Source organism: Staurois parvus, unplaced genomic scaffold, assembly GCF_062004578.1.
Source record: "Staurois parvus isolate SC_StPar_1 unplaced genomic scaffold, SC_StPar_1.0 ptg000540l, whole genome shotgun sequence".
NCBI classification, from domain to species: Eukaryota; Metazoa; Chordata; class Amphibia; order Anura; family Ranidae; genus Staurois; species Staurois parvus.
This window is the reverse complement of record NW_028318336.1, coordinates 1,668,655-1,691,373: the sequence shown is the minus strand read 5'-3', so window position 1 is coordinate 1,691,373 and position 22,719 is coordinate 1,668,655. Positions and strand designations below refer to the sequence as shown.

The window sequence follows — 22,719 nt, the reverse complement described above, 5'->3', positions numbered from 1 at the left end:
CGGGCGCCCCCTCCTGAACCATTTTAGGCCACATGCCCTCAACATGGGGGGTGCTTTGGGGTGGGGGGCTCCCCCCCAAAGCACCTTGTCCCCATGTTGATGGGGACAAGGGCCTCTTCCCCAAAACCCTGGGCTGTGGTTGTGGGGGTCTGCAGGCGGGGAGCTTATTGGAATCCCCTTTTAACAAGGGGCCCCCTGATCCCGGCCCCCCCACTATGTGAATGAGTATGGGGTACTTGGTACCACTACTCATTCACAAAAAAGCTGTAGTGTGAAAAAAGACAGGAGACATTCTTTGACAAGTCCTTTATTAATAGAAAGAAAATAAAAGAATTCCACCCAGAAGTAGATCCAACGTCAATCACGATGCCCGCCGCCACCGTTCTGAAAAAAAAAAAAAAGGCTCCACTACCGGCCCCCAGCCATCTGCCTCTGAGCTGGTTTGACAGTTCTGAAGTATGTAACTAAAAACTCATCCCCCCCATATTGAGGGCATGTGGCCTGGTATGGTTCAGGACGGTGGGGGGGGGGGGCACTTGCTTGTCCCTCCCCCCCTTTCCTGGCCTGCTGTGCTGCATACAATCCATTGACATATGTTGACATCCATATTTCGTCCGTTCTGGGGTTTTTTTTGCATTCAAAAACCCGGATGCGGACATTAACGGATGTAAAAAGGTGTTCATCCGTTTACATCCGCAAGTCCATAGAAATACATGGGGGTTAGTTTTTCATCTGCAAACGGACAGCTGACATACGGAACGCCCGTGTGAAAGAGTCCTTACAAAGTTAAAAAAAATGAATTTTTCATGTGATTATTTAATTATTTGTATAAAATGCTTATTTTATTGATTGCTTCCATGCTTCAATGTGTGGATGGCATGTTGGGCTGTCTAAGAGGAAAGCCCAGCACTAGCTCTGCTCTGTGCATGTTTTGACAGACCGATGATGTAGATGATACCATGTCTGCTAGGAGATATGAAGGGGGCAGGTCCTTCTTCTGTGCCATTAGGCTGACCTATTAAGTGTTGCATGCATAACCTGAGATCCCTTTATTGAATGATGCATTTACAGAAGACAGTAAAACAACTGTAAAACCCTAGAATGCCAGACTTGCAGGTCCCGCCTTTATATACCTGAGAAATGTAAAGTTACAAAGTTTATCAAATCATATTTAATGTCATGATTTTATAATTTGTATAAAATGCTTTTTTAATAAAATTCTTCCAATCATCAGTGTGCGCACAGCATGTTGGGCTTTCTAATAAGAAAGCCCACCACTAGCTCTGCTCTTTTCTTTGGCAAACTGACGATCTAGATCAGCCTTTCTCAATCTTTTCAACACAGAGGAACCCTTGAAATGCCTTTCCAATCTCAGGGAACCCCTGCTAAAAACAACTATATCTACAACTCATGATACATTAGTGTGATGGTCAGTGGGAAGGATGCTCCTCACCAGGGGCGGACTGAGAACTCATGGGGCCCCCGGGCAATAGGGGATCATTGGGCTCGTGTCCTCGCCCACACTCAAACCACACCCAAAAAAGCCTATGAAAGGTACCAGGGGCATCTCATGGGGCCCTGTCAGGAATGGACTCACCATTAGTGGTGGGACTCATCTGCCGAGTGGGCTGCAGTACCAGGGCTGGCCAGCGGGTGCTCTCAGCAACCAGAAGCTCACTCCTGCAATCAGCCATCACCTGAGGTTGATTGCAGGAGGTGTATTTAAGGAATGGCCAGACCTGCAGTCGGTGCCTTGGTGTATGTTTCCCATGAGCCCCTGTACCTGCATCCTGTCTGCTTCCTGCCTGATCCTGACTCTGCTTTGATCCTGACTCTGAACGAACTCCGCCTGTCCTGACCTCGGCTATTCCTGACCACTCTTCCGCTCGCTCCTGGTACCCTGTTTGCCCGTTTGCTACCGACCCGGCCTGCCCGACTACGTTTGATTTGTATATATGGTTATCTGTTGGAGTTTGGGTTGTTTGCACTGTGTTATGTTTACCTTGCACTGCATTTGTGTTGTTTAGTCTTAATAAATTGTCTTATTTACACTATACCTGAAGCCTGCATTTCCCTGTGTCAGTCCACACACCTCTGGTCTTACCCGGAGCCCTGACAGGCCCCTTACTGACCCCGAGCCCTCGGGCAGTGCCTGAGTTTTCGAATGGTCAGTCTGCCCCTCACACTTGTAGATATTAGGAAGAATTACCCCTTTACAGATAGCTAAAATGATCGATAGTGTCAGTAGGAATTTACCTGAGGCAGAAATTTCTCATTGCTCAAGTAACCCCTAGCAACCTCTGGAGGAACCCTGATCTAGATGATACCATGACTGCTAGGAGATATGGAGGGGGCAAGTCCATGGAGGAATCAAGAACACATGGGATATAATGAGCATTGTCCACAAGAAACAACTCAATGTTCATATGAATATTTTCTAGGAAGACTTACTACAATGGGTATAGAAGAGAATCACCCCCCCCCCCCCCCCTTTGAATATAATCACATTTTTCTGCTTTACAGACTGAAATGAAGACAAAACAGTTTTTGTTTTATCCAGCTGTATTTACTCAGTGCAACCTTATAACATCCAAGTGAAAGATATAATCAACCGATGTCAGAAAAAAAAATTAAAAACAGAATTACTGAGTTGGAAAAAGAATCGCCCCCCCCTCCTAAAAATGACTTGTAAACTCAATCAGGTGTAGCTAATCACCTTCTCAATGACACCAAAGTCATTTGACTCTCAACTGTGATCAACTGTGGTGATTTTGATTGGTTCAGCATGAAAAGAGCTTTCCTGGAGCTTTTCAGTCCCTGATAATGCAACTGAAGCAAACAATCAACTATGGGTGGCAAGTCACTGTCAAAAGATCTCCAGGATAAAGTTGTGGAGAGGCACAAGTCAGGAGATCAATACAAAACATGTCAAAGGCTTTATCGATGCCTAGAGGCAGAGTAAAGTCTATTATAAAGAAGTGCAAGGTATTTGATACAACACAGACCCTCCCTGGATCAGGACATCACTCCAAACTGGATGAAAGAGCCAGGAGGACACTGGTCAGAGAGGCTATCAAAAGGCCTACAGCAACTCTGAAGCCGTGTCAGGAATTGATGACAGAGAGTGGTCATTGTATGCATGTGACACCAATATCACAAATCCTCCACACACGTGGCTTGTATGGGAGGATTGCAGGAAAAAAGCTGCTCCTCGAGAAAGGCTCCATGCAGTCACCACTGAGCTTTGCCAAAACGCACCTTGAAGATTCTGAGGCCACATGGAAAAAGGTGTTCTGGTCAGATGAGACTAAAATGGAATGATTTCACCTCAACACTAAACGATATGTCTGGTGGAAATCCAATCCAGCCCTCCATCCAAATAACACCATTTCTACAGTAAAGCATGGAGGGGGGAATATCCTGTTATGGGGGGGTTTCTCTGCAGTAGGGAATGGAGCACTTGTCAGGATAGAAGGAAAAATGGATGGGGCGAAATGCCGTCACATTCTGGAGGACAATCTGCTGCCCTCTGCCAGAGAGTTGGCAATAGGAAGAAGGTTTACCTTCCAACATGACAATGACCCAAAAATGAGCCCACAGTGGTTGGAGGAGAGAAAGGTGAATGTCCTTGTATGAGGTATGAACAGGAGCCAGGCGCTGTGTAGTTTTGTGATAGAAATAATACACCTTGTATGGAGGTGTGCCTTTAATAAGTCATATGGTAAAACAATAATAAATAACCAGCCTGTGGCTTTAGGAAGCCAGGTTCCAAGATGGACGGCCCGTGACAACATGACTTGACAAAGCGCATGCGCGCGAAACATGTTGTCCCAGCAACCGGCCTCTTCCTTCTAAAGCTGCGGCTCCAGCAAGAGTTCCCCCCCTCCGTCTCTCCACATCGTGGTGACGTCATCCAGGACGCTGGGACGTCGGGTAAACGTGGTCCCTGCACTGACAGGCATTCTACTCCACTGCTTCCCTCTGAGCGGACGGGCCGTCCATCTTGGAACCTGGCTTCCTAAAGCCACAGGCTGGTTATTTATTATTGTTTTACCATATGACTTATTAAAGGCACACCTCCATACAAGGTGTATTATTTCTATCACAAAACTACACAGCGCCTGGCTCCTGTTCATACCTCCCACATACCGATGTGTTTTTACCATGGCAGCAGTGAGTTTTTTCCCCACCAATCATAGTTGACATATACCATTCACTTATTTCCTTTGGGACACATCTGTGCGCTTTTATCCAGACCGAATGTCCTTGTATGGCCTAGTCAGAGCCCGAGCTTAAACCCCATTGGAAAATCTGTGGAATGACTCGAAGACCGCAGTCCACAAACGACCACCATCAAATCTAACTGAACTTGAGCCGTTCTACAAAGAAGAGCGGGCAAATATTGCAAAGTCTAGATGTGCAAAGTTAGTAGAGAAAATCCCAACAGACTAAAGGTTGGAATTAAAGCAAATGGCGGTTCAACAAAATACTGACACAAGGGGTGATCTTTTTTTCAGACTTAGTGATTCAGTTTTTTAATTTTTTAATTTTTTTTCTGACATGCAGCTGGATAAAACAAAAACTGTATCTGTCTTCATTTAAGACTGCAAAGCAAAAAAAATTGATTATTTTAAAGGGGGGTGATTCTTTTCTATACCCATTGTAGGCATTCATTCACTCACCGGGACGTAGTCGGAAATGATGCGGTCATTACATCATCAGCAGGAATGGTGTTGCCGCAGGGACTGCTGGATGGAATAGGCCCAGGCCTGATAACCGTTATCTTTACCTGCTGCCACGTCTCTGGAAACTGAAAAAAAAAAAAACACACAGTAGTGAATGCAATGGGAAGGGACGCACTCAGAAGCTAACATACAAAACCTGGAGCCCGGAACATTTTAGGAACAGTGAAGCTGGTGCCCAATCAGATTTCATCATTCAAATGAAACAAGAATAAATCGGACGCTCCAGTTTGAATTCAGTGTTGCAGCACTTGCTTCTTCTTTATTCTTTAGTAGCGATATCATCGCAGCATATCAAAAAGCAACAGTATCAGATCCTCTCATCAATCCACCATAAATAACAACTATGTGACAAACTTTATTAGTTTCTGGAAATGGCCGATCCTTCATTTACAATGTTACCTTTTATGTCATGACTTCTCTTTTGCAAGGTATGGAGACTGATGGAAGTGGTTCCCGATATTTAATCACTATACACGCTTACAAAGCCATCCACAACACTGCCCCCAGGTACATTGCCAACCTCATCTGCAGATACCGCCCCAATCGCCCGCTCCACTCCTCCCAAGATATCTTCCTCTCTAGCTCCCTCATCACCTCCTCCCACACTCGCCTCCAGGACTTCTCCAGAGCCTCCCCCGTCCTCTGGAACTCCCTACCACAGCATGTCCAGTCAGCCCCCACCCTGTCTGCCTTTAGGCGATCTTTGAAAACTCACTTCTTCAGGGAAGCCTACCCCACCTCCACCTAAGAACTGTACTTGAATCACCTCCACCAGATCATCCCCCGCAGCTATCACCTTTTGTATCCCCTCCCCCTTCCTTTAGATTGTAAGCTCCCAGGATCAGGGCCCTCCTATTCCTTTTGTACTAAAATGTATTGTAATTGTACTGTCTCCCTTATATTGTAAAGCGCTCAGCAAACTGTTGACGCTATATAAATCCTGTATAATAGTAATCAAATGGGATTTTATTAAGAATAGAACAGACAGAATCTGGAGCAGATGTGCATGGCAACCAATCAGCTTCCAGCTTTCATATTCAAAACTTAAAATAACAACTGAAGATAGAAGCTAACTGGTTACTACGCACAAGTGCTCCAGATTCTGTTGGCACCAATTTTCATAAATTCCCCCAACTACATTAAACCTATAATACTCCCAAGCAGAAATGTAAGTCAAAAATTGACATTGGGCCCCATAGATTAACACCATGCACTTTGATTTCACAAGCGTTCATAGTGATTATCGGGGAACAAAATCCACCTGTCTCCACACCCTGATCATTGCAAAAGAGAAGTAATGACATTTAAAAGGGATTGGTTTAAAAGAAAGATCGGGTAAATCCATCACACCTGCTGGTGACATTCTCCTTCACTGATTCTGTCGATGGTCGCTGCAGCACCCACTTATACACACCGCCATTTTTAACGCAGGAACGTGTGCGTTTGGATTGTACTCTTGCGGGTAAGAATCCATTCACACTTGTGCAATTTATTGCACGTTTACCGAAGCGAGACAACACTCAGAATGAAGATTCTCATTATACTCTATTGTGCCCATTTACACTTGAGTGTTATGCTGCTCCTTGTCATTCAAAAAAGTACATTAGCCTTTATTTTGGGCAGAATTGTGTGTTTTTCTTGTATAGGTTTTAATGGGAATTCCTATAATTATTATTATTATTATACAGTATTTATAAAGCGCCAATAGTTCGCTCAGCGCTGTACATTACAAAGGGGGACAGAACATGTGACAGAACAATACCAATACAATGTGATACACGAGGGGTTCGAGGGCCCTGCTCTTTCGAGCTTACAATCTAGGAGAATAAGCAACACAAGCATTTTCTGGTGTTTTGCATTGAACAGCCATTTTTCTCTAACTAGCTTGGTGAAGGCCCACAAGAACCTGTATGACCCCAGTGATGCCCATTCCAAGAACCTTTATGACTACAGTGATACCCATCACAAGAACCTCTATGATCCCAGTGGTGCCCGTTACATGAATCTCTCCTACCCCCATGATGCCCATTAAAAGAAACACCATGACCCTGTGGTGTATTTGGTTTTGTGCTGCCCTAGGCAACACAAAAATTTGCGCCCCCCGCAGAAGGAGCCTGACATTGACCAAGTGCACCCCTGCCCTCCACCCGAGCCTTCCACTACCACTGCCCCCCACACCATCCCCCATGGCGAGAGAGAGAAAGACACTCACCTTCACAGCTCCGGACATCCCAAGGAACTAGAGTTGGGCTGTGCATACATCGTCATGAAACTCGCAGCATTTTGGAACCCACCAGGTCCCCATGCTGCGTGTGTGTCTCTTCTTCCATCCCTTATTCCAAGGGGCAGTACTGCCCTCCCTGAAACATGCCGCCCTAGGCCTTGTTTGCCTTGTGGTAATTAGAGCCCAGCCATGACCTCCATGATGACCATTAAATGAATCTCTAATGACCCCAGTGATGCCTATTACAAGAACCTCTATTACCCTCATGGTGTCAATTAGAAGAACCTATATGATCCCTGTGATGTCCTCTACAAGAACCTTTATGATCCCAGTGATGCTCATTACAAGAACCTCTAAGACCCCAATGATGCACATTAAAGAACCAATATAATTCCAGTAATGCCCATTAAAAGAACCCCTACAACTCCAGTGATGCCCATTACAAGAACCTCTACAACCGCCCTAGGCCTTGTTTGCCTTGTGGTAAATACAGCCCAGCCATGACCTCCATGATGCCCATTAAATGAACCTCTAATGACCCCAGTGATGCCCATTACAAGAACCTCTATAACCCCAGTGATGCCCATTACAGGAACCTCTACAACTCCGGTGATGCCCATTAAAAGAGCCTCTACGACCCCAGTGATGCCCATTACAAGAACCTCTACGACCCCGGTCATGCCCATTAAAATAACCTCAACAACCCCTGTGATGCCTATTACGAGAGCCTCTACAATCCCAGTGATGCTCATTACAAGCCACTCTACAACCCCAGTGATACCCATCACAGGAACCTCACAAGAATTTCACTGTGTAAATAACTTGAAACCACTTACCTTGGGTTCATAGCGTATGATGGCGTCATACTCCATTGAGAATGGAATATTGCTGATCTGAAATTCTATAACTCCACCCTCAGGGACCAGAGCAAATCCAGGTCCAGTCCATGTAGCAGGTCGACCCACCATACGTTCCCGCTCCAATACAGAGCATCCCTACAGGAAGAAATAGACAGAGCCATAAAGGTGGCTGGTTCCTTTAGCATTTGTGAGCCTCACTAATAGAAATCCAGTGTGCTTAATGTTTGGCAACTTGTTACATTTTTTTGGTCAGTACATTTTATGTTCACTTTATTGTTATACTCTATGTCTAGGCAATTTATACTGTAGGCCTAGGGCAGTGGTTTTTTGAGACCAGGGCCTGGTAAATTCTTCCAAAACCTTCTAAACCCCAACAGTAAAAAATAACGGCTTTGGATGGGGCTGGGTGTCACTGTGTGGGATGGGGGTTATGGAGTGGGTTAGGGGACTCTGCAGCAGACTTGGTGGTCCTGTAGGAGATTAGGATTTTGTAGGGGGCTGGGAGACACTATGGAAGGTTGGAGGACACAGTGGCACACTGTTGAAGGTTGGGAGCATTATTGGGGGCTGGAGGCTCTGCAGCAGGCTGGGGAGCACTGATGGAGGTTGGGCAGCACTGTGGGATGTTGGGGGGGCACAGTGGAGACTGAGGGCGCTCTGGGGGCCTGGGACCACCATGGGCTACTATGGGAGGATGGGGACATTATGGAAGTTGGGAGGCACTATGGGAAGTTAAGAGATCTGCAGATAGCTGCAGGCCAGGGAGAGGGGTGGAGGGGGGGGAAGGCAGGCATAGGTGGTTTAACACCACTGGCCTAGGGGATGATGAATAAGGTCATATACAGGGGCGGACTGACCATTCGAGCACTCGGGCACTGCCCGAGGGCCCAGGGTCAGTAGGGGGCCCCATGAGATGCCCCAGGTACCTTTCATTGGCTTTTTTCATAGGCTTTTTTGGTATGGGCGAGGACACAGGGGCCCCATGATCCCCTATTGCCCAGGGGCCCCATGAGTTGTCATTCGGCCCCTGGTCATATACTTATCTAATTCTTTGGTCCTGCAGGCTTCGTGCTACCAATCCCCCGAAGCCTCAGTTCACAGCTTGCTGACATCATCCCATACAATGCAGGACTGGCTCTCCTGCATTGTATGGGTGGATGCCAAGAGCCGACCCACATTTCAGAGACTGGACATCAGAGGAGAGCGCCAGCTGCTGGGCAAGTGAGGGATAAGGTAAGTATATCACCTTATAAATAATCCCTGGCAACAACCAGTTAAGCCATGCAATGGAGAGGAGGACCCACTGCAAGGGCAAATCTTTATTTCTCCAGAGCTGGGCTTAAACATGCTGATATCTTCTTGATCTTACCATCCCCATAGCGCAGCACTCATTACCTGTCGGAGCAGTGCAGACTCAGCCTCATAGGTGTAGTGATCTAAATTGATACGGTAGAAGCCAGATTTCACCATATTACACTGTCTGCCAACCATGTTATTCCTGCAGCGGCACTGACCCGTCTCTGAGGAGCACCTGGTCACAAAAAATAAAGAAAAAGATCTTTTTTTTAGCTTTGCAAGAAAATAACACAATGAGCAACGAAACAGAAGACCTCCCTAATCTGTTCACTGTATCTTTTATTTTACTTTTATACTTTAATTTATACTTTATCTTAATAGAATTTCTCCAATGAAAATTAGCCAACCTATCGGAAGGCCTTTTAGGGGTATTTATGTATAAAAAAAAAAAAGAAAGAAAAAATGATGTGAAATGAGATTTGTCAGATATGGATTATTGATTTCCTTTACCTAAAGAATAAAAGATCTACAGTATTCTGACTGGTCACCATGGGCATCATATTTTTGCTCCCACAATCTGGCAGTCAAAGGATTACCAACGGAGGGCATAGGGGCTCTCAAATGAATTTCAGGTGCCCATAAGTGGGCATTACACATGCCCAAATGAACTTAAGTGTCAATAGGATTCCTTTTCCTGGTTCCTTAGCAGGCTGGTGGTCTCCGTATCTCAAACCACTGTAACATGGATCCTAATTTTAGATATGATGATATGGTCTCTGGTGAATTTTGAACTGTTCATCCACCAATATTGATATATATATACCATAGCACTACATTTCATATTGCAGCATGGTCCTCGGTTCATTTAAAACATAGACTTACTGGTTGTCCCATGCACCTCCGACGTCACAGTCACATGACCGGCATCCATTTAGATCATTACTAAGCGCCCAATATTCCGGCTAGGAAAATAAAGGATTTCATTAGTAATGCATTTTTTCATCCATTTTTCATCTGGTTATCATCAGTTTGGTGGCAGTCAGGTCAACTGCTGCCTAATGTCTATGAGCTTCAATGCCCTAGTAACCCTACTTTAATCTCACCTTTGCCCAGACTCTGGACATTAAACTATATACATACTCTTAAAAAAACAGGAAAACTTTAAAAACAAGCCTCCCCTGACCTCTCTAGCTGCTTTTAATTTGAAGTTATTCCTTCTCAAACATCCTCAAAGGTCTCAGGATCAGTTATTCGCAACCAGGGTTCCTCCAGAGGTTCCGGGTCCAGCACCACTTGGAACATCTTTTAGCCATCAGGGTAGCATTCTGACCACCAATGTAATGTGCCAGAAAAAAAAGTGCCTGTGTTGCAAATTTGAAAATTAATTTAATCACAATGCTTATAGATACAGAGAGATGAATGAGAGCTTGTTTAAGGCTTCTTGTTTAAGCTGGGGGGTCATAAAAACAGGCAGTTGAGCCATCCCTCACCTCTCTAGCTGCTTTAAATAAGAAGTTATTCCTTCTCAAAGATCCCAAAAGTCTCTGCATCAGCTATTTGCAACCAGGGTTCCTCCAGCGGTTGCTAGGGGTCCCTAAGCTGCAGCTAATTGATCTCCCATAGTAGTGCCTGCATAATCTGGGTCCAATATTACTTTTTAGTTATCAAGGTGGCATTCTGACCACCAATGTACGGTGTACATTGGTGTACATTCAAACTTTGAAAATTAATTTATTCATAATACTTATAGCTATAGAGATGAATGAGAGCTTGTTTAATACTTCTTTCACATGGGCAGCCGTGGGCCATAAAAATAAACGGTTGAGCAATCGCTGACTTCTCTAGTTGCTTTTAATGTGAAGGTGGTAAAGGATATTTAGTGAGTGCTACCTAAGAATAGAAATGAAAGTATATATATATATATATATATATATATATATATATATACATATATATATATATATATATATATATACACACACCAATGTTAATAAGCTGCTGATACACCGAAAAAGGTAACCAAGTAAAACCTCCAATAATACATGTAAGTCAAGATAAAGTGGTGCAGCACTAAATGTTAATACACGATTAATACATACAATATATGTTAATTCAAACTTAAGCGAATAGGTGATATCACTCTGAAGGTGATCATTGAATATTTATAATAGTTCAATGTGGTGGTGTGGATCATAAAGGGATCACAGTTCCAGGTGAGTGGACGTCCTGATCCGGGAGTGATAATTAGTGCAAACCACACATATGGGTGAAAAACGCACTCACCAGATGTGCGTTTAAAATACGCAATATATAATCCTGCGTCACCAGGCCATAGATCGGTCATCAGGTCTCAGATCGGGTTGTCCACAGATCACCATCCAGGTTCCACAGAAACAAGGTCACCAGAAACCACTACCAGGTATCACCACCAGGGTCATGATTCCTCCAGATGGGCACTGCGAATGATAGCACTCACACAAAGTGCCCAATAAGAGACCACATAGCGTGATACTGCTTAAGGTACCTTTATTCAGGGATGGTGAGCGTATAATACATGAAAAAGTATTTTAAAAAAGAGTTACTGACCATAGATTCCAAGGTGTGGTTAGATGTCCTGTTGCTGCTGCCCCCCGACGCGTTTCGTGCGATGCACGTTGTCATAGGGATAAGGAACTGTGATCCCTTTATGATCCACACCACCGCAATGAACTATTATAAATATTCAATGATCGCCTTCAGAGTGATATCACCTATTCGCTTAAATTTGAATTAACATATATTGTATGTATTAATCGTGTATTAACATTTAGCGCTGCACCACTTTATCTTGACTTTTAATGTGAAGGTATTTCTTCTCAAAGATCCTCAAGACCACAAAAAAAGTCTTTAGCGCTGTGCCTAATTGACCTCCCGTAGTGGTGCATGCAAGAATCCAGGTCCAGCACCACTTGGCATATCTTTTTAGCTATCAGGGTGGCATTCTGGCCACCAATGCAAACACAGTGCCTTTGTTGTGAAACTTGAAAACTAATTTAATCACAGTGCTTAAAGATGCAGATATTAATTAGGGCTTCTTTAAGGCCTCTTTCATATGGGCATAGGTGGGTTAACCACCCCCAACCATCCACCTAAAGTATAAAACACAGCCAGAGAGGACAGTTCACAATCCATCACAAATAATCCCTGTAATGTATCTAATATATTTATTTCCTATAATGATTAGTTCTCTCTAGTGGCCATAATTACCTCAAACAGGAAAATACTGCATTATGGCCAGTAGATGGAGCTGGCAATAACAGGAAATAGGCATATTAGACACATTGCAAGGATTATTATTTGGGATGGCTGTGTGAATACAGTGACATTTGCAGAGTGAATTTTTTTTTTTATAAACAGACTCAGAGCTGAGAGGCTTTGCAGACCAACCCTCTTTGGAGAAAGGTCTAGAAGCAGTGGATGAATCTGAGGAGTGGCTGATCTGCACTTTTGAGGAAGCCTGGCCAAACCCCAACAGGATGCTTGCCAAGGGGCTAGTACAAACCTTAAAAGTGATTGAGCCTGCTCAATAGAAGGAAAAGGAGGGGGAGAAGGAGTAGGGAGAGTTTGGGTGGGAGAGAGAGAAGGATGTGAGGCTTGAGGTAGGACCCTGTGAGGGGGCCTAGATGGAGAGGGGCTCACCTGCAGGCACAGGACCTTGGAAGATGGAACACTTGGGACTTCCCCGGCCCCCTGAGAGAGGACCACCAGCTAGAAGGCCTGGTAGCAGGAAAGTGACCAAGTGAGGAAACCTGCACCCCCTGGGCCAGTAAGGGGAAAATAGCACTCTGGTGGGAAATTGGATTAGCTTTTTACCTGGAACTGTTCACACTGCAGTGGCAGGCACTGGATCTCCTGCTCAGGGATTCACCCCCATCTGGGGTCTGGGGTGGTACTACAGGAGATGCTGGCTGGCTCTCCAGAGGAGCAACGCTGCTGTAAAGACTTGTATATAGTTGCTAAGGAGTCCTGTCCTCAGTTGCCATTTCCTTAGGGCATCCCATACACCCCTAACCCCATCAAAGTTCTAAACTCCCTAATAAAACTTCAAAACAAAGCTCAAGAACTGATTACTGTCTCCTAATGCAAGCTTGGGTGAAGGAAATGTGTGTGGCCTGGCTGTCCAGGACTATAGGGGGACCCAAATCTCTTGCAACTCCTAAGGGGGTAGTGCTACACTGGGGTTGCCACCTCATCCTTTGAAAACTGATCACATATTAATGACACAGGTTCTGAGGCTAATTTAATGCAGATAAGGCACTAAGTGAGTTTAATGACCACCTTAATCAGCCGCAGAACCTGCGTCATTAATATGTGTTGGGTTTAAAGGGATGAGGTGGCAACCCTAAGCTACACACATATTGCAGAGATGTAATTTTATTTTTTTTGCCTTGATATACACTTTGAGATTGAAGAAATAATTAAACTGTTGGTTTACGAATCCAGGCATGCCGGTACCCGTTATTCAGAGCGCGGACAAGGCACACCTTCCACAACTCGTCTGGAGCACCCACTTAGCCCAGTCTGGAGGTGACAGCTCTCCGAAGGCCTTCTCCCACTCTATGGCCATCAACACATTCACCGGCCTTCCCCTCTGACAGGAGATTGAATTACCAGCAGCTGCTGCGTGGAATGCACAGGAGGATATATGCCTCCCTCGCAGGGAAATATGACTTCCTGCGGGCAGCTTGTAAGGTGTTTGTATGTACGGAATGGAAGCTATCCGATCATGATATTCCGGAACACCTCCTCTTCCCTCCCTTGTAAAAATAAACAGATTAAGGAACGCAGGAATGCAATCTCACTCCTTGTCCCTATCTACTAATTAGAAGATCCAAGAGGCGCCAAAGATGGCGCTCTGCCTGTCCAGAAACTGTATGGTGGCTCCAATTCTGCAGCAGAAACCAGTAGGAACATGAGCCTGAGATTGGAGGTGACCTCACAAGACACTCCGAGTATTTATACCCAATTCAGATATCACGGTGACTGGTATGAAGCTGATTCATGAAGATGGTAGGATATGTCGGTGCCGAGCTTATCAGATTCCAGCTGCCATTTTTATACATTGCAAATTAGAAGATGAGAAGCTGAGCATTCAGACATGCTGCACAATAGCTTGTAGTGTGGATTAGGAGCAGGGGTGAACTGACCATTAGGGCACTCGGGCACTGCCCGAGGGCCCAGAGTCAGTAGGGGGCCTAGTACCTTTCATAGGCTTTTTTGGGTGTGGTTTGAGTGTGGGTGAGGACCCCCTATTGAACCCTATTGCCTGGGGGCCCCATGAGATGACCCTAGTAACTTTCATAGGCTTTTTTGGGTGTGGTTTGAGTGTGGGTGAGGACACAGGGCCCCTCATGACCCCCTATTGCCTGGGGGCAACATGGGATGCCCCTGGTACCTTTCATAGGCTTTTTTCATAGGTTTTTTGGGGTGTGGTTTGAGTGTGGGTGAGGACACAGGTGCCCCCATGACCCCCTATTGCCTGGGGGCCCCATGAGATGCCCCTGGTACCTTTCATAGGCTTTTTTCATAGGTTTTTTGGGGTGTGGTTTGAGTGTGGGTGAGGACACAGGTGCCCCCATGACCCCCTATTGCCTGAGGGCCCCATGAGATGCCCCTGGTACCTTTCATAGGCTTTTCGTCATAGGTTTTTTTGGGTGTGGTTTGAGTGTGGGTGAGGACACAGGTGCCCCCATGACCCCCTATTGCCTGGGGGCCCCATGGGATGTCCCTGGTACCTTTCATAGGCTTTTGTCATTGGCTTTTTTGGGTGTGGTTTGAGTGTGGGTGAGGACACAGGGGCCTCCATGACCCCCTATTGCCTGGGGGCCCCATGAGATGCCCCTGGTACCTTTCATAGGCTTTTTTCATAGGCTTTTTTGAGTGTGGTTTGAGTGTGGGTGAGGACACAGGGGCCCCCATGACCCCCTATTGCCTGGGGGCCCCATGAGATGCCCCTGGTACCTTTCATAGGCTTTTTTCATAGGTTTTTTGGGGTGTGGTTTGAGTGTGGGTGAGGACACAGGTGCCCCCATGACCCCCTATTGCCTGAGGGCCCCATGAGATGCCCCTGCTACCTTTCATAGGCTTTTCGTCATAGGTTTTTTTGGGTGTGGTTTGAGTGTGGGTGAGGACACAGGTGCCCCCATGACCCCCTATTGCCTGGGGGCCCCATGGGATGTCCCTGGTACCTTTCATAGGCTTTTGTCATTGGCTTTTTTGGGTGTGGTTTGAGTGTGGGTGAGGACACAGGGGCCTCCATGACCCCCTATTGCCTGGGGGCCCCATGAGATGCCCCTGGTACCTTTCATAGGCTTTTTTCATAGGCTTTTTTGAGTGTGGTTTGAGTGTGGGTGAGGACACAGGGGCCCCCATGACCCCCTATTGCCTGGGGGCCCCATGAGATGCCCCTGGTACCTTTCATAGGCTTTTTTCATAGGCTTTTTTGAGTGTGGTTTGAGTGTGGGTGAGGACACAGGGGCCCCCATGACCCCCTATTGCCTGGGGGCCCCATGAGATGCCCCTAGTACCTTTCATAGGTTTTTTTGGGTGTGGTTTGAGTGTGGGTGAGGACCCCCTATTGAACCCCTATTGCCTGGGGGCCCCATGAGATGCCCCTGGTACCTTTCATAGGCTTTTTTGGGTGTGGTTTGAGTGTGGGTGAGGACACAGGGGCCCCATGATCCCTTATTGCCCAGGGGTCCCATGAGTTGTCAGTCCGCCCCCGATTAGGAGTGAGCAGCACAGGGTGACAACACCCCCCCAACACAATGCCCCAGTGCAAAAAACCATGAAGGCCCCCCCCCCTTGACCGCCGGGGGCCTTTCGATCAGTCCTGGGGCCATTTCCTCAAAGCATGGCACCCTTCCCATTGTTCCCAGGGCCCTTTACTCCCATTGCGACTCAAGTGGCAGCAACAAAGAAAAAGGTTCCTGCACTACTTTTTTTTGCGAATTTGGTGCGATTTGAGTGCCATAGACTGCAATGTTAAATCACAGACGTCCAGGGCTTTTTTCTCAAAGAATAAGTGCAGGACCTTGTCCCAGCACTGGTGGGAGGTGTTGATATTTGACACTGCCTGAAGTGTCGAAGGTCTTACGGCAAGCTTCCCTCTCGAGTATGAACTGTTTGTTTTGCAGGGTGCTGCTGATTTCAGATGTTAAAAACCAGACAGGGCTTCATGAATAACACACAGCACATTACATGACCAAATGGTGTCATTGCCTAACTAACATCTCCATCAACATTAAACTGAAGATTGAATCCCAGCAGAAGAACCCGCCACAATTGACCAGATGGACTAGCCTGGGTAGAACCGCCTTTCAGTGTTGCTGCCCAATGGGTTGGGTTCTCATTGAGATACTCACCAGGCATTGGCTACAGCTGCGTCCAGTTACAAAGCGCTTACAGAAGCAGTCTCCGCTAATGGAATCACACTGCGTGCCGTCAGTAATGGTTCCTCTTGGGTCACACTGGCATCCTGCCAATACATCAACCAATCAGAATGTGAACAAAAAAAAATTTAACCCATTCACTTTTTTTATTGCTCCACTTGCAGGTTGAAGGTTGTCTAATTTCTCAGATCCTCCAGCACAACAAAACCAGCTTTTATCTCCTTATTAGATTCTTTTCTTAGGCTAAGTTCACACTAGTCCACTCTCTGAAAAGCAATCAATGGTGGATCGCTTTTTAAAATGAACCTTTTTTCCAACCAGCAGCTTACAACTGGATGAATGTGCCACAGCTGACAGCCAAGCGCTTGGGTCGCGGTTGCAATGCAATCCCATTGACTTGAATGGCTAGGTTAGACAGGTAACTCCACCATGCTGCTTTGAATTTTCCATGGCACAAAGCATGGGAACAGCCCTGTTCAGCTGCATTGTAGACTTTAGGTAGGTGGATGGGGGGAGGTAAAACTGCATCTCAGCCACCTGTTTATACTGCCTCTCAGCCATCCATGTCAAAGAGGCCTCAGTTAGATCATCTAAACTTTACCCCAGGTTCACACCTAAGCATTTTCCGCAGCATTTTGCAGAAATGCAGTGCAGTCCATTTAACATGATTTCGTATTTATTTATTTCAGGTACTTATATAGCGCCATCAATTTACACAGCGCTTTACATATATATTGTACATTCACATCAGTCCCTAACCCTCAAGGGGCGTACAATCTAAGGTCCCTAACCCTCAAGGGGCGTACAATCTAAGGTCCCTAACCCTCAAGGGGCGTACAATCTAAGGTCCCTAACCCTCAAGGGGCGTACAATCTAAGGTCCCTAACCCTCAAGGGGTGTACAATCTAAGGTCCCTAACCCTCAAGGGGCGTACAATCTAAGGTCCCTAACTAACATTCATACATACACATACTAGGGACAATTTAGACAGGAGCCAATTAACCTTCCAGCATGGCTGTGGAGTGTGGGAGGAAACCAGAGTACCCGGAGGAAACCCACGCAGGCACAGGGAGAACATACAAACTCTAGGCAGGTGGTGCTGTGGTTGGGATTTGAACCAGTGACCCTGGTACTGCCAGGCAGAAGTGCTAACCACTTAGCCACTGTGCTGCCCTCCTATGGGAACCGGTCCACATCTCAGCGTTTTCACCCAGTGCAATTTTTGGAAAAGGTCAGGGACTTTTTTGAATGCAAAAAGTTGTGTTTTTGGTTCTATAGACTTCAATGGAAACGCTGCAAAAAAGCATGTAGTGCATTTTTGCTGCGTTTTTGCAGCATTTTGCATTTTAAATCTGCCTAGCAACAAGAAAAAAACACAAAATGCAAAACACATCATAAACCCGTAAAAAAACACAGGTGCAAAAACGCAAAATGCAACGCAAAAGCAATGCAGAAAAGGGTCAAATGCAAACTGCAGAGGTGTGAACGTAGACTTAAGGAGAACTCCACCCATGATTACTGGGAGGCAAGGCTAGTGTGAGGTGGATGCTATTGGGCTGCTTGAAAAAAGGAAATATAACTTGTTTTGCACTTACATTGCTATATAATTTTGCTCCAACTGTCTTCTTTTAGCCCCGGTTAGCACTTTGCAAGCGACTTGCGACACATAAAGCCTCAGGACAATTGAAAACCCATTGATTTCAATTGCGGCCGTTCCAATCAAGTCGTATCGGTTCCTGCACTACTTACAGTAGATGCAACTTTCATGCGACTTGAGTGCCATAGACTCCCCAAGTCGCATTAAAAACGCAAGCTAGTTGCACTGCATATTCGTGCTGGAAATTGCATGATGTCCGCGCCCCCCCCCCCCTAAAAATTGCCGCCCTAGGCAAACGCCTTGTTTGCTTCGCAGTCGATACGCCCCTGATGACAATGGGGTCCCGGCGGTGTGAACCCAGCCTTAGAAAGGAATGAGGAATACAAAAATTAATATAAATGTGAATATCAGGGGAGATTTTTGTTCAAGCTTTACAGCAGCCCTGGAAGGGAAGGAAGGAAATGGGGGTGCAGTTTAGGAAGGTATGTGTGCTATCTATATACATACATTCAGATTCTATGAAAAAAAACAGCAGAGTTATTTTTTTCATTATCATTGAGATATACAGTAGATACGGTACGATGGCCTCTGTGAAATGACAAACATTTTCATTTGTTGATAATTGTATCCTCTAAAAATAAACCTCTTACTTCTGCATCCTTGGAAGTTCCCAGCGCCGAGGCCAAAAAATCCAGCCTTGCATCGGTCACATCGGGGACCTTCAACAAAGTCTTTGCATCGGCACTGGCCAGCAATGAGACCCAAAATTGGATCGTCCTGAGCGTCGCAGAGTCCTCCGTTAAGAGAGCCATCTGGGTCGCAGTCACAGGCTGCAGAGAACCAATCAGAAAACTGTTACATATGTTAAAAAGGTAACATCTCAGATTCTGGATAATGGTGGTACAGGGTTGTGACGGGAGTCACTTTGTGTGGGGGGCCCCCATGGATCCCAGCTCGCTTTGGAGAGGTGGGGAAACCCCTGTCTCAGCTCCCCATATCCCTCTTATGTATAAGTCACCCTGTGCCTGTTAGGGGTACAGGGTGATCTGTCCTAATATTGTGTAGATAGGAGATAGGTGGGGTGGGGTTTGTGAATTGTTTAATGCCATGTGGCTGCATCCCATTGTTCTATTGTGTGTCTTGCTTGGGAGCAAACTATTATAGGATGTATGTGTTTATGTGTATTGGCTTGGTGGGGGGTGTTTCCAGCAGTCCTCCTCCTGCCTACTGATGGGACTGTCTGCTGGTGTGTCTCTTGTTACTAAATGTAGATTGCCCCGCCCTGTGTCATTATGCGGGGGGGAGGGGGGGGTTGTTCCCTTGAATGTATATATCTTGTATCTGTGTTAAAATAAAGTAGTCTATTTCCTGATTTACTTCAAGACTGGTGTCGTCTAGTCTTGTATGGTCAGCGGTGGTGTCTGTGGTCGGTGTTCGGACGGTGAAGTGGTATTATAACTTAAGTACCCAAGCGCAGACTGGGTCAGTTCCGTTACAAGGGTAATGCAGCCACCTGGAGTGTGTGTGACCCCTCCACGCTGTCAGGTATGTACAAAATACGGACCTGGAAGCGAAAGGGTTAAAGCTGTTGGGAGCTGTCTTTGACCTTTGACATTGATCCGCTAGGGTCACATGGCCATATTAGATCAATGTCATTGACCATTTTCTGTCAACTTCATTCTGTGTTCCAAACCCAAACTTAACTCAGACCCATGCTCATCCCTAATCCTAACATAAATTCTACGCCCAAATCAAGGAAACGCAGCAGGAGAGCAGTCAGCAGAGTCAGGACACTACATGAGGGAGCAGTGCTTTGAGTAAAGTGTTACTAAACCCACAACAGTACAATCAGTCTGTAGATGCAGTAAAGCATGCTTGTTATACTCACTCTGGGACCTAAGGGGTTAATCCTTTTCATTGTGTAAAAAGGCTGTTTGAACCTGTCTTCTTTGCTCCTCTCCTTCATGTACTGTCCCCAATATATCTGAGGATAGTAAAGAGCTCTAGGAGTCACTCTGCACATGCTCATTTTAATGTGTATTGCTAGAGAGTTTATTTTTTCTTTGGGAGGGTGCATGTGATCAGCACAGGGCCAATCAGCACTGTCCAGACAGAGGATCAGGAGTCTGACACTGATAGAAGTCACAAGACTGCTATATACTGCTGTTGAGAAAAAGTATTTAGCAGTTTATATTTACTAAAATAATTGCATTTCCATGTTGTGTGTACTGTGGGAGACCAGATATAGTGAATGCAGGGTCCGGGGAGACCAGATATAGTGAATGCAGGGTCCGGGGTGACCGGATATAGTAAATGCAGGGTCCGGGGAGACCGGATATAGTGAATGCAGGGTCCGGGGAGAGCGGATATAGTGAATGCAGGGTCCGGGGAGACCAGATATAGTGAATTCAGGGTCTGGGGGGACCAGATATAGTGACTGCAGGGTCCGGGGAGACCGGATATAGTGAATTCAGGGTCCGGGGAGACCGGATATAGTGAATGCAGGGTCCGGGGAGACCGGATATAGTGACTGCAGGGTCCGGGGAGAGCGGATATAGTGAATGCAGGGTCCGGGGAGAGCGGATATAGTGAATGCAGGGTCCGGGGAGACCAGAAATAGTGAATGCAGGGTCCAGGGAGACCAGATATAGTGAATGCAGGGTCCGGGGAGAGCGGATATAGTGAATGCAGGGTCCGGGGAGACCAGATATAGTGAATGCAGGGTCCAGGGAGACCAGATATAGTGAATGCAGGGTCCAGGGAAAGCGGATATAGTGAATGCAGGGTCCGGGGAGACAAGATATAGTGAATGCAGAGTCCGGGGAGACCAGATATACTGAATGTAGGGTCCGGGGAGACCAGATATAGTGAATGCAGGGTCCTGGGAGACCAGATATAGTGAATGCAGGGTCCAGGGAGACCAGATATAGTGAATGCAGGGTCCTAGGAGACCAGATATAGTGAATGCAGGGTCCAGGGAGACCAGATATAGTGAATGCAGGGTCCTGGGAGACCAGATATAGTGAATGCAGGGTCCGGGGAGACCAGATATAGTGAATGCAGGGTCCTAGGAGACCAGATATAGTGAATGCAGGGTCCGGGGAGACCAGATATAGTGAATGCAGGGTCCGGGGAGACCAGATATAGTGAATGCGGGGTCCAGTGAGACCAGATATAGTGAATGCAGGGTCCGGGGAGACCAGATATAGTGAATGCGGGGTCCGGGGAGAGTGGATATACACCGTGTTCCAAATTATTATGCAAATTATATTCTTCTCATTTACCTAAATAATTGATGTAAATAACAGTCGGCATAATTCTCATGTTATCAACTATAAGAGTACAATTCACATTTTATTGAACAAACCTCCTAATGATAACAGGATTTTTGTTCCAAATTATTCCGCACAGGAAGTTTCAAAACACTTTATAGGTTGTAAAGAACTGAAAATTGTCATTTGTTGTGTTTGCAGCATATTTACTGAAATCAAAAGCTATTTCAATCAAACTTTTAACAACATTTTAACTTTTTAAACATTTGAAGCGGTCACGTTACATTGTAACATAGGACTCCTTATCTGATAGCAGATCACAAGTCTTACATCCATTGAACTTGTGAGTTTTTGGACAGTTTCTGCTTGAATTTGTTTGCAAGATGTCAGAATAGCCTCCCAGAGCTGCTGTTTGGATGTAAACTGCCTCCCACCCTCATAGATCTTTTGCTTGAGGATGCTCCAAAGGTTCTCAATAGGATCGAGGTCAGGGGAGGATGGAGGCCACACCATGACTTTCTCTCCTTTTATCCCCATAGCAGCCATTGATGCAGAGGTATTCTTTGCAGCATGAGATGGTGCATTGTCATGCATGAAGATGATTTATTACAGAAAGCATAGTTCTTCCTTCTGTACCAGGGAAGAAAGTGGTCAGTCATAAACTCCACATACTTTGCAGAGGTCATCTTTACACCTTCAGGGACCCTAAAGGGTCCGACCAGCTCTGTTACCATGATTCCGGCCCAAAACATGACTCCACCACCGCCTTGCTGATGTCGCAGCCTTGTTGGAACAGGGTGGCCGTCCACCAACCATCCACTACTCCATCCATCTGGACCATCCAGGGTAGCACGGCACTCATCAGTGAACAGGACTGTTTGAAAATTAGTCTTCATGTATTTTTCTGCCCAATGCAGCCGTTTCTGCTTGTGAGCATTGGTTAGTGGTGGCCGAATAGAAGGTTTATGCACAGTTATAGGACTCTGGAGGACTCTACACCTTGATGTCCGTGGGACTCCAGAGGCACCAGCAGCTTCAAATATCTGTTTGCTGCTATGTAATGGGATTTTAGCAGCTGCTCTCTTGATCCGATGCATGGATCTGGCAGAAATCTTCCTCAATGTGCCTTTATCTGCACCAACCCGTCTGTGCTCTGAATCAGCCACAAATCTCTTCATAGTGCGATGATCACGCTTAAGTTTTTGTGAAATATCGAATGTTTTCATACCTCGTCCAAGGCATCGAACTATTTCACTCTTTTCGGCAGCAGAGAGATACTTGTTCTTCCTCATATT

General features: G+C 45.9%; 1 protein-coding gene across 3 annotated transcripts in view; it reads right to left on the bottom strand.

Moving 5' to 3' along the window:
• LAMB2 (laminin subunit beta 2) overlaps nt 1-22,719 on the bottom strand; it is a 150,615-nt gene that overhangs the window by 45,291 nt on the left and 82,605 nt on the right. For all 3 annotated transcript variants that reach the window (XM_089690721.1, XM_089690722.1, XM_089690723.1), the window contains exons 11-16: nt 18,803-18,982; nt 16,529-16,641; nt 10,008-10,087; nt 9,225-9,360; nt 7,806-7,964; nt 4,683-4,810 (exon numbers count right to left, since the gene is read on the bottom strand). In XM_089690721.1, coding sequence (XP_089546847.1) covers nt 4,683-4,810; nt 7,806-7,964; nt 9,225-9,360; nt 10,008-10,087; nt 16,529-16,641; nt 18,803-18,982 — 796 coding nt within the window. The remainder of the gene's footprint in view (nt 1-4,682; nt 4,811-7,805; nt 7,965-9,224; nt 9,361-10,007; nt 10,088-16,528; nt 16,642-18,802; nt 18,983-22,719) is intronic.